The 12,667-nt window shown below is 41.6% G+C and overlaps 1 protein-coding gene across 1 annotated transcript in view; it reads right to left on the reverse strand.

Annotated features, from left to right (window-relative positions):
* Window positions 1–11,582: 11,582 nt before the first annotated feature.
* PREP (prolyl endopeptidase) overlaps window positions 11,583–12,667 on the reverse strand; it is an 84,871-nt gene continuing 83,786 nt past the window's right edge. Inside the window, exon 15 of the mRNA XM_064709866.1 lies at window positions 11,583–12,463. Within this exon, the coding sequence (XP_064565936.1) occupies window positions 12,169–12,463 (295 nt within the window). The 3' untranslated portion in view covers window positions 11,583–12,168. The remainder of the gene's footprint in view (window positions 12,464–12,667) is intronic.

The following is a 12,667-nucleotide window of genomic DNA, read 5'->3' on the forward strand; positions in this document are numbered from 1 at the left end:
CAGACTTAATAGTTTACTTTTCTAATGGTCTTTTAAAGATGTGTATTTGTGGAGTTTTTTGTTGTTTTCTCTTTTTCCTTTTCTTTTTTTTTTTTTTTTTTTTTTTTTTTTTTTTTTTTTTTTTTTTTTGTGCATCACAGAACTACAAGGCACACACACTTGCCAGCTGAATTACATTTTAACAGGATTCCCTAGCAGACTTCATGAAGTCTCCATTCTCTGAGTTGTTTATCCATAATCCTACCTTTAACTATTCCCATTCCCTCTGTTCTATTTATGAAAGAAAGTGTGCTGAAAACACTCTGGAGAAGTGTGAATCACTGCAGCTTGCTTGAATTTAATGAAGTTAGAAGAATTTTTATTAGGGAAGGATTTTGCCTTTTCATCTTCAGTTGTCATGGGTTTCTCCAGCTATCTCTGCTGTAAAACCCGAGGGGTGCAAACCTATATGATGAAATAGCATTGTGTAGTTCATTCAGATGGTTATGATTTATCTGCTCATTATAAATCACAGATATCTGTCTAGAATTGATTATATTTAAAGATTTTGAGAGAAAGAAATTCTTTGTGATATTTTGATTAATTCTGCTGTGATATGAAAGTGATCATGTGTCTTCCATAGAACACACTCCCATATTAGATGAAATAAAGACTTGGAGGGCAGTAATGGATGTGTGGTCCAAGAGTAACTGTTCTGAAGTGGAAAAATATTCTTTGTGTAACAGAGGCATCACAGCCTTTAAGACATCATTTATCTGGGTACGTAAAATTGAAGAAAACTTTTTCCTTTCAGCATAATGGAATCTTGTCAGGAATTATGAAACACAATTTTTCTTTTTCAGGTTTTAACACATTGCTAAAGAATTGAAATTTTTTGCTTTTGACAGAGACAATAGGTAATAATTCACTGTGCATGAAAATAATACCAAGATTGGACAAATCTGCAAAAGACATTGTTAACAGAGCTGACAAGAGCCGTTAATCTTTTTTTTTTCTTTTTGTAGCTGGCAAACTAAAATATATTTTCCATTTCCCTCTGAAGATGTGTCTATGAGATTCATTGTAGCACTATGATAAGTGGGCAAGAAGAAACTAAAAATGAGATGGTATAACCTGAATTGTCTGAATGGCTTAAGAGAAACCTTCCAGTGAGCTCCTCATACCTTTCTCTTGAGCACCTTTAAACTGAGCTCAGTGCACATGTGGCTCCCCGCAAAGTTACTGGGAAACACAGCAGGAACAGCATCCCACAGTCCCCTTTACTGCTGGAATCATTCCTGCCTCTCCCTGCACGCTCACGGCACCTGGAGCATCCCCAGAGCAGCCCCTGATGGGAGGGAAGGGAAGGGAAGGGAAGGGAAGGGAAGGGAAGGGAAGGGAAGGGAAGGGAAGGGAAGGGAAGGGAAGGGAAGGGAAGGGAAGGGAAGGGAAGGGAAGGGAAGGGAAGGGAAGGGAAGGGAAGGGAAGGGAAGGGAAGGGAAGGGAAGGGAAGGGAAGGGAAGGGAAGGGAAGGGAAGGGAAGGGAAGGGAAGGGAAGGGAAGGACTGAGCTGCCCTGGGGACGCTGGTGGCTCCTGCCCCGCTCCTGCTGTGTCACTGTGGGCCAGGCTTTGCTTCTGAACAATGGAAACCATGAAGGAGGCTGAAGCCCACAATTTCTCACTACTGTTTCAGACTTGCCCTCGAGGATCAGAGTTTTCCCCACTGCCTCTGAGACTGTCAGAGAAAGAGAAACCAAAGCACACAGAAAGGGGAAAAGAAGGAAAGCCCTTTCACTGGGCAGAAGCATTTAAAGATGAGACTTAAAACATGGCAAAATCTTGCACGCAAATATGGATTTAGGAATTCTAGAATGTAACTGCTACAAATCCTGCTGAGGACACATGGGGAAGTCTCTCCATCCAGCAGAACTGTCACTGCAGTTAAAGTAATAACCAAGAGGTCATTGATTTTGAATCAAGGCTGAGAAATAATCCCCCAAGTGCTGTTTATAACTGGCAAGGATTTGGCAGGAGGCACTGATTAATGCTATTGTGCTCTAGCTCCTGTTGAGAGCTTACATGTTTTCAGCAACAATCTGGCAGGAAAAACCAGAGGAGCAGCAGCAGACCCGTTCTTTGAAGAAACCTTATAAAAGTAAAGGTGGAACCACACTAAAAATCTCTCCTGGGCTTATAAATGCTTTGGAGTAATGTAAGATTATTTAGAGCATGAAGGACAGTGAACAACAATATGCTCAAACAGGACTCCATATTTTAGGACCACATAGTGATGTGTTCATGACACATTCAGTGAATTGTTGGCAAAGAGTCTCACAAAATGTTGGTAAAATCAAGTAATTTCATTTTCTAATTTCCTCCCTTTTGTAATAGATGTGCTTTTTTGCCTTTTTGCTTTTTTTTTTCCTGGACAAAGGACAATTTTTCTACAATTAAATAAGAATTTTAGGACATGTGTTTCAGTGAGTAAAAAAACCAAACAGCAAGACATTGAACTCAATATATGTGAGTTTGACCAGAAAACTGAAAGGGACATTTGCACAAATAGCAGAGGTGGAAAATGGCAGTGAAAAGGCAGAGACTGCTGGCATCAATGTCAGTATCTACAGCAGAGTCAGTTAAGTTAGAAGAGAGAAGAAAAAAGAATGAAAGTATCTCAGCTTAATTGCCAGTTGTCAAGCCAGCTTGAAATCGTGTGAGTAGAGCAAAGGATGTGTAGGTATTTAAAGGCATTTCTAGTAACGAGCTGGCACCAGAAGTTTGGTTTTGTTTTCATTAGGAAGCAAAGAGCTCAGGGAACTCCTTGATAGCCCTTGCATTAATCCAAGTAGTAAGGGAGTAGTAGTAATGAACAGGTACACACATATTCCTTTGCATAAAACCACCTCTGAGCATTTTACCTGTGTCTCTCTTTCAAACACTGCTGTTCAACCTTCCCATGGGCAGCAAAGTCCCCTCAGATCATCAAAGGGGATGAAGACACACAAGGACTGAGCACAGAAGGGCATTCCCTTGGCTGAAAAATCCCAGCAGTGGTAGGGTGTCACATTCAGAGAACATGTGAAATTAGTCTTTATAATCTTATTAATTTTTAAATCTTAAATGGCTTCAGACTGCAAGAGCTGGAAAGGGTTTAAGAATGAAGGGAAATATTTCCTTTTTACAACCATTTCCTCACTTGTCTCCCACCATCTTTCTAGTGTGAACAATCCTCAGGATGTGTCATGGAGACTTGAGAGCCACGATGTTTGGAGGTTTTTTCCCCTTTGATTTAAACAGTAAATTGTACATGAAAGTGATTTGCTCCAGTTCAGAGGGGACTGTCCACACCTTTGTGGTAAGGCTTAGACTTCCCAGGACTTGAAGTGAGCAGGTGCAGGAGGGTCTCAGGCTCTCTGCTGCTCTCAGATGCTGTCAGGGATGCCTGCAGGGCTCCCTGGGGGGAGCTGCTGGCTTGGAGCCAGGTGGGGCCTCCCTGGGGATGGGGCACAGCAGCTCCCTGGCCTTGTCCCTTTGCCTTGTCCCCAACATGTGTTCACTGAGGGTGGCTCTGATAATGAATGACCTGCAGTGCCCACATTGCTCAATGACTCAGTTAAATATAGGCACAAAATTAGAAGTGGCAGAACTACCCAAGTGAAGTATACTTAAATATCTCAACAGGTATTTGAGGGCTCTTTCGTACCATCTACACTGCAACTTCACAATTACACCAGTGTGAAAATTTCCCTGCTGCTTTTGGATCTGATCTGAAAGTTCATTGCCAAAATGGGAAGATTCACACGGATTGTTGTGCTTTGGATGAGGAATGCCTTCTGCTGCCAGTCATTTTTCAGTTGTGTTGGGGGGGATGGTGTTTCACTCTCAGGAATCCCCAGACTCCTCCGTTCTGTTGGATTTGGTTTGATTTAGATCTTGCTGGCTGTGTTTTCCTGAAATGAGAATAGGAAAATGCCAGACATACTACTTGTGTGCCTGCAGGAGATGCTGAAATGAAAACAGCACAGAATTTGCAGGAGGAGAAGCCCACATTTTCTTGGGGGCCCTGTGTCTCTGAGACAATTACTGGGACAAGTGGCTGCTGTAGAGGTGAAATCACCATCGGGGCTGGAAGCTCTGCAAACTTCCCATCTTCCAATGTGGAAAGCATGCACAGGCAGCATCTTTTCATTAGCAATTTCAAGGAATGAGATGGAGGAGATGCACTAGAGGTGGCAGCAGTCTGTGGGGACAGCTTGCCCTGGTGAAATAATGAGAGAAAGGAAAAAACAACAGAAGCTAAACCACAGCTAGTTCCAGCTAGAGGAGCTGATTAAACAGACCAGGAGGAAGTTCAGAGCAGCAGAATGTCTTGGGCATTACTTGTTTGTTAAGTAAGGACATCCAATTATCACAGAAGCAACTGGAGAGAAGGTTTTTCTTATGTTCCAAAAGTGTTTCTTTAAAAATCAACAGCTGGAGTTTGCAACAGATGGTGAAAGCACAGCGAAAGCAGGGATTACAACCAGAGGGCAAAACGGGAATTTTAATGCTAGCACCAAACATTCCTGATGGGGGAGATTCAGTGGTCTGTGGATAATAAGCATGCTGTCACAGTCCCTGCAGCATCCCAGAACTGCCATTTGAGTGAAACAGTCCTTAGGAGGGCCACGCTTGTGGCAACCATATGTCACCCAAAGAGAACAGCTAGTCCTCAGAAACTGGCCCAAGGGATTTCTGAATTTCTAAAAAGTGATCTGGAACAGAAAGAAGAGAGAAAATGAAGCAAAACCCCAAGGAAAGGTCTCTCTCTGCATATGTGTGTGTGTTAGCCTGCAGCTTGTTTGTTTTGCCATAAGCTTTGTAGACATTCTCAGATGCTGAAGCTCTGGGTAGTTCAGAGTAGACAAAGCTAAAAAGCAAGAAGGTGGAAGAATGAAAAATTATCAGGTGTAATGTGATTAGGAAATATGAGAACACTTTTTAGAGCTCAAAGGTAAAGAAAATTAGGTATTCCTGTAACATGCAAAACAGTGCAGAGAGAATGGGATGGGAGAATGAGAAGGACAAAGCTGCTGCTGTAAGATATGGGCTCAGAGTCAACAGGAGGATCTGTGTCAGACAGGTTTTTAAGTCTAAAGCTGTCACTCAGAAAACCCTGTCAGTTCATTGCTTCCCTCCAAAAATATCTCTCCTGCAGGCCAGAAATCTCTCTTGGTAGCCAGAGATCTCTGCTCTAGCAAAGGCCTGACCTGAGCAGGACTGCTCCAGGCTGGCACTGAACGACAGGCCAGGCTGTTTCCTGCCAGCCTCACACTTTACAGGCCAGCAGGACACTGAAACAAATGAGCCAGTGGCAGAATTTTGGTAATTCTGTAGAAACTGGGGCTCCCCAGCTTTCCTTGCCTTGGCTGCTCTTGCTGGTCCAGGGGGTCTCCTTGCTTGTGGCATCTCCCTTATCTATAGGTCTGTGTGGTCCTGGGTTGGCAGGGCAGGAAGATGAGCTCCATGCCTCTCTTGCAGGGAGGAAAACCCCTGGGAAGCTGGCTTCTAAGCTAAACTGGTATTTGCATCAAAATCTGTGCTAGAGAGAAAGATGACATGTTCTCCCAAAAGGCTTGTGCAGCCTTTGAGGGCTTGACAGAAGAGTAATTAGCTTCCCTAGATGTCTGCTGTCATCCTGAACAGTGGAGAAAACCCACAAATGAGATGAGCAGGCTAAAAAACTTGGGAAAAAATAGCTTTGAGTGCAGATGTTTAAAGGCAGAGAAAGGTAGCCTCTGTAATTTGGCAGCACTCAGGCCCTCTGCTGAGGCAGGGCATGTGGTCCTGGACACCTCAAATTCCAAATTTATTTCCCAAGTTCCTATGTAAGCCCATTTTTCTCCACAGACAAGACCCAGGTCACAGGATCAAGCATTCAGAATCATTTAGGTTGGAAAAGACCTCTGACCTTTGATTGTTCACTACCTTGTTAACTACACCACAGCAATGAGTCCAGCTGTTTCCTGAACACCTCCAGGGATGGTGACTCCAGCACTCCCCTGGGCAGTCCATTCCAATGCTTAACAACCCTTTCTGTGAAGAAATTATTTTCAATGTTCAATCTGAACCTCCCCTGGCACAGACTGAGGTAACAACTTCTGAATTTTACCATGGCAGCCAGGCAAAAATAATTAACACCAGACTTCTTTCTTGAACCTTAATTCAGGAGAGGCATCTCCCACTAATCAGATCCTAACATGGAACAAGTATCAAAGATAATGAAAACAATCCAAATTCTCCAATGAAATGTTCTCAGTAACTGTCTAACTCATTAGCTGGAAGCAATTCTGTAAATTTGGTACCCTTCCCCCTCATTTGACTTCCTCTCACAATCGCAGTGCCTGGAAGGCTCCACCAGGCAGGAGGATTGGGCAGCAGGCCCATGGCAGCAAACTATTTAATGACTGGGTTGTTGTGTGAGTGACTGTCATCTGTGAGAGGAGGATGTTTTCCAGTTTGTCCTTGGCAGCTGAAGCTTTGCTGAAGGATTACCACATTACAAAGATGGGGAATTTCAAGAACTGCTTTTGCTTTTTGGCATTTTGAGTGATGTGTGCTCTTATGAAGTTCAGATTTGGAGCCAGACTTCCTTGAAGCTCAAGGAGAGCTGAGCATCTCTAATTAGGAAAAGTAATCCCTTTAATTTCAAATAACAGCTGGAGGCTTGTTTACATACAGTCAACCACAGAGGTTTCTCAAGATCTTCAGTCTACAGGCAGTGATCATCTACTCTCACTCATTTCACTGTTTTACTGTTATGTGAAGTTTTTCTAGCTCAGTCTGAAAAAAGCAGCTTTGGGCTGACCCAACTGTGGCCTTTCAGTACAGGTAGGAAGCCTACAAGAAAGATGGAGAGAGACTTTGTACTAGGGCACGTAGTGAGAGGACAAGGGGGAATGGCTTCAAACCAAGAGGGTAGGTTTAGATTAGATATTAGGAATAAACTCTTCATATGAGGGTGGTGAGGCACTGAACAGGTCATCCAGAGAAGCTGTGAATGCCTCTTTCTTTAAGTGTTCAAGACCATGTTGGATGGGATCCTGAGCATCCTGGTCTAGTGGAAGGTGTGCCTGCCCAGAGCAGGGTAGTTGGACCTGGATGATCCTTAAGGTCCCTTCCAAACAAAACCATTTTATGATTCTACCTGTGCCTACTCAGTGAAACACAAAATGAAAGGTAACCCATTCAGGAGCTGAAGCTGGGGTCCCCTATCAATGGTCTTAGGTCTACAGCTTTATGCCACTTATGATGAAAACATGGTTTTAATGCTGAGAAACTTTAAACTAAACCAAAGTTTCAGCAGCAAAATGTTAATTATGGACACTAAATATATGAAGTAGGAAGTATTTAACAACCTGGCCCAGTATTTCTTTTTACTGAAAGAAATATCTGCACACACCTAGATCACAAAGCTTGTTCTACAGCAGAGCTTCCTCTGAAACAGCAGTACTACCAGAAAACAACACATCTTGTTGTTTTGAAATGACACTGTTTCATTTGAAACAATCAGAAGACAATAAGTATTGTTTATCTGATTCTGTTGCTGTTCCAAAGGATTCTGAAGAGTCAAATGCCCAAGCTCTTTATTCAGTTTCTTCCTCAGGAAGGAAACAATAGTCCAAGTCACAGCATTTTGTCACTTGGTGCCACAATGACATGCTCTTGTTGCACACTAGAAATGGCCTAAAATAATAAATCAGCATGGGTAACAGTTTTTCACCAGCTAAGCATTCCCCAAACTTGTAAAAAATTGCCTTAACTGGTGTAAAACTAACTAATGAATAAACTCCTCTGTTATTTAATATGTTCATGGTAGTTAGCACTACCAAATACCTACCTAGGACACATCTTGCTTAAAACAGCATGTGTTCTCCCACCTTAGGGGCTTCAAGAATAATAGCTCCTTCCTTTTTGCACACAGAAGGCCTGGGAGGCATTGAAAGCAGTGCACAAACACAAATAAGAGTTTTCTGAGCAGCATGTGGCCAGCTGGAAATGTTTAGTGAAGTCACCACACTCTGACTCTTGCTATTCAGACTTTCAGCATTAAACTTCCACTGCAATGGGTAAGGGCATGAGCACAAAGTTTGTTCTTTGCCTCCTTTACTCCTGGTAACAAGGCAGAGGGATGTCAACAGAAAAGAGATTCTCACTAATACATTATGGCTTTGCTTTGGCTTTAAATGTTGAGTTTTCAGTTATTCTTATTGAAAATTGGGAGAAACAGTCAAACCACAGTCCTCTTAGTCCAGAATTTCAGTAAATTTCTGTGCCAGTAGCTAATCCAGCTTGCACTGAGGGGCTCTGTCACTAGGATTGCCCTCCTGTGAATAAACTGAAGACATGAACTTACTCAGAATTTTCTATTCGTGGATAATGCTATCTTGAGGACACACTATAGTTACCTTCAGGGACATGAGAACTGGAAGGCTACCCCACATCACTCTTCTGCAAGAGCAAGCTAAAAAAAGCCTGAGTAATGCCTTTTTTTTTCTTTCCTTCTCTCCTGGCATATCTGAAGGCAGAAGTAATTAACACAAGGAAAAATGAACAAAGATGCCAAACCTGGCTGTTCAAACCTATCCACATTCTGAGAGGTCTGTACAAAGAGACAATTACACAAAAGTGGTCTACTAAAGATTTTAAAAGTAGAAGACCTTGGCAGAAAACTGTCTGTTGTTTATTAGCCTGGCTTCCAAGTCCCTCCCTTGGCCTTCCCCCTAAATCCTACTCAGCTTGGAAAACCCCTTTCACAGGAGACTGTCAGGAAGTCTATAAGCAGATCTTTAGGCAATCCTGAGGGGCAACCTCAGGCTAAAAATAAATAAATGACCTGGCAACACTGATCTCTGAAAGCTGCTGCTGGCTGTGCTGAGTCCAGAAGTGCTGCTGCTCATCTTTCTGCCTCCCTACAGACAGATGGCAAAGCAGAGCCAAGTCAGGAAAACCCCGCTCCAGAAGCTCCAGGTGCTAGGGACAGGTATCTATCCCCAAATTCTCTCTTGAGCAGCCTTTATTCTTACATACCCACTGCCAGCTGCCCTCTTCCATCCCTAGGCTATAGAGTGCAGCTCCCAGCTGAAATCAGTGCATACAAACACATAAATATATCTATACATACACATCTATCTTTTTTTGCAGCTACCAAAATGTAAATCAACTCCAATGCAAAGGAATTCAAATCTCTCTCTCTGTAAAGAATATGAAGACTCTCAGCTTTTAAAAATACTTCTGACTTTTTTCACATAAATCAACTCTAATGCAAATGTACATTCATGGGAGGAAAGACAACTAAGATATCTTTACATCAGTTGTAAAGACTATTAGGAGAATTATGTAAAAAGTTCATTTATTTCTACATAAAGCCAGATTTTTGTCATGCAACATAAGCCTCTTACAGGGCTTTTTTGGGGGGTTTGGATCTTGGTGCAAAACATCAGTATTTATTTTTCTAAGGTGGTTTTGAAAAAGCAGATATCTGGGAGGTTACCTTGCCCAGCTTGTGAATTTTGCTTCACATACTGGAAATAGACACCATAAAACAAGATACAAGAGTATCTTCATAAAATAGCACTTCCACTATAGAGAGAATAACCTTGAAACTAGACTAATAGAAATTTCATTATGTTTTATACAGCAGGAATAGTTTGTCTCCAGGTCTATTTAATCAAAACCCCAAAGGTTTAAATCCCACTATATTACAAAAGCATTACTCACTCAGACTTAATTACAGATTCCAGTTGGAGTATGACCCTGTCTGCCTCAAATCAGCAACTCAGGTAACAGGACAGCTTTGCAACATCATTTTTTTGGCACCTGAATCCTGAATGTGGCACAGCTGATTAAGATCAAATAAATGTTGACATGGTGACCCTATCAGAGAAACACAATGCCTTTCCAGTACTCTGCAACATTTACTTTGTGAGTGGTGTCTCCAGCAAGCAGCTCCACGTTCAGTACTTCTGACTGCCACTCACAGAAATGTTTGTTTCCAAAGTGCCCAGATTATGGGTCATCTGTCATGACACGGAGTCATTCAGGGAACTCAGCCTAAACAGAAAGCTTCACAAGGAAAAGGAGTTACTTTTAACCTGTGCCAGAAGTTTTGTGCTTGAGCAACTGGAGAACAAGGAAAAGCATTTTTAGGAACAGGCCTAGAGATGACTGAGCTGGCTGTACTCAGGTATTTGCAATTCAATGCATGGACACAGTTCAGCTCTATTTCTTGAATGTCTGAGGACCATGCTTCCACTTCCTGCAAAGGTGAACTGGGTACTGCCCTCTTGACAGAAACCACACATTCTATAGAAGGCTACATGCCACAACTATGAATATTTCAAATGGAGATGGCATGGCTTTATGTGCTTTGTTTCTGCCACGTGGGAAAGCTGTTGAAAATTTCTGGATGATCAAAGAAAGCAATTCATGCACCTCTGGGAAAAGGGACGGTGCTGAATCTGTACCCTGTTTTCACAGCCTGGAAGGAAAAAAAAAAATCAACCCTCCCTCAACTCTCTACTCTGATTGTTTAATTCAATGCTGTGATCAGAGTGCAAAAGTTTACAGAGTATCTTGTAAACAACTCTAATGCCTGTGGGTCCCAAATAAACCCCAAATCACACACAGGTTTTACATGTGGTACTTCATATGAAAGCAGAAATAATTTTTTATTTTCTCCTAAAATCAAATTAGCCATACCTAATAAGGGCCTGGAGAGGATAATCTTTCCTGGACTCCAGAGAGAATCAGAAGAAGTCCAGATCATCAGGGAAACACAGAGTGACTCTGGTACAAATTTATTTTAATTTTGCTGCTCTTTAGAGCATTGCCCTCTCTTTTAAATACCACTCCTTCCTCTTCCTGCACCAAGACACTGTTTGTTTAGAGATAAAACTCCTGAGCCCAGAGTAAAAATACTGTCCTTAGGGTCTAAGTATGAATGTACAGACAAGCATGACTCTGGAAGATTACATCAGTTCATCCAAAAATGAGAAACACTGATGTTTTGTGGAGGGGCAGCAAGACTAATAATAGTTGATAGAATATTTTTTTCTGTGCAAAATCAAACTGTAATTCCTGCAGTGCATCAGAGATTAAACAGGAAGCAAATGCTCACATCTACTTTGCAGCTCTACACCTAGATGGGAAAAATGGCAGTTCAAATAATGTGCCTGTGTCAAATCACAAGGGAGTATGACTATGAGCTTTTGCTGTTTAGCAGCCAAAACTAGGTTATATATGCATGTTCAGATTTTGCCTTGTTAGAGAATGTCCTGTGAGAAGCATCAGCAAAAAACGGAACCTGAATAATCTGGACAAAGCTGTGGCTTTGGGTTGGAGTGGAGTTCTGTATTTTGTTTTGTGTTGGTTTATATTTTGTTCATTTACTTGAATCAGTGCCTGGTCTACTCTTCAGAAACAGTCAAAGAAATAATTTCATATGGGTTGTTGGAGATCATCTGTATAGCTTGACTGAGATTACAGTGAGAATCTAAGATTTCATCAAGTTTTTCAGCCTCCACTCTTCTGTGCAGAAATAAATTGCAGAAGAGAAGACTGGTGACATTTTGAAGTCTCTTTGGAAAGAAAGAACAATTTAGCAAAATCATTATTATAGACTGTAACACGTTTATGAACAGAATGTAATATAAGCTTTTTAATAATATTTGACTTAACTGGATTACCATCTCTTCAGTTTTTCATGGTTATCACTGAACACCTTCAATTTACATTCTTAAATAAATTACTGTGTAAATAAAATATGCTCAGAGATCTTGTATGTGAACAGTACTTACATTTAATTACAAATGATCTGGATATGTTTATAGGTGAAATACATTAAAACTGTTTACAGGAAATAAGCTCAAATAGCACTAATTTTGAAATCTAAATTTTCACAACAGTACTGAGAGTAGCTCAGCTATTTTTTTGAACATGCTTTTCAAAATGGAATTTGGAATGCAGTAGAAAAAAAATCAAAGAAATGCCAAAAAGAGGGAAGCACAGATGAAAACTCCATAGCAGGTTGGATCAATAAAATATTAAACTGTAGTTCTTAAATGTAAGTACTACACCATGTTGTAGTGTTGCTGTTCTTTAATGTTAAAGCCCTTGTTTTCTAAAGGAGACAGTAATAAGCACTTTTCCTATTCAATCCACTCTAGATTTAGACATCGTGCTACAAAAGCAAACATATCTGACACTTCTTCTATAACTTTAGCAGTTGGCTTTCCTGCTCCATGGCCAGCCTTGGTGTCAACGTGGATGAGAAGGGGATTGGTTTGTTTGCTGCTCCGGCCCACGATGTACTGCAGGGTGGCGATGAACTTCAGAGAGTGCAGCGGGACCACGCGGTCGTCGTGGTCTGCTGTGAGCAGCAGCGTGGAGGGATACTGGATGCCATCTTCTTCTGGCAGCTTGACATTGTGAAGTGGAGAGTACCTGAGAAAAACACACAGATGTTTCCATATCTCTTTTCTCAAGACCCAACAAGAAGGTCCTTTCCTACTGAAACCATCACAGTGGCGTTTGTTAGCACTCAGAATAAGTTCTCAGTTACATTAATCAGAATTGTGCTGATGGCAACTGACATGCAATAGGGGCCACAGATCTCTGGCTCTGAAATGTAAAGCAAGTATATTTCTT

Source organism: Zonotrichia leucophrys, chromosome 3, assembly GCF_028769735.1.
Source record: "Zonotrichia leucophrys gambelii isolate GWCS_2022_RI chromosome 3, RI_Zleu_2.0, whole genome shotgun sequence".
Taxonomy (NCBI): Eukaryota; Metazoa; Chordata; class Aves; order Passeriformes; family Passerellidae; genus Zonotrichia; species Zonotrichia leucophrys.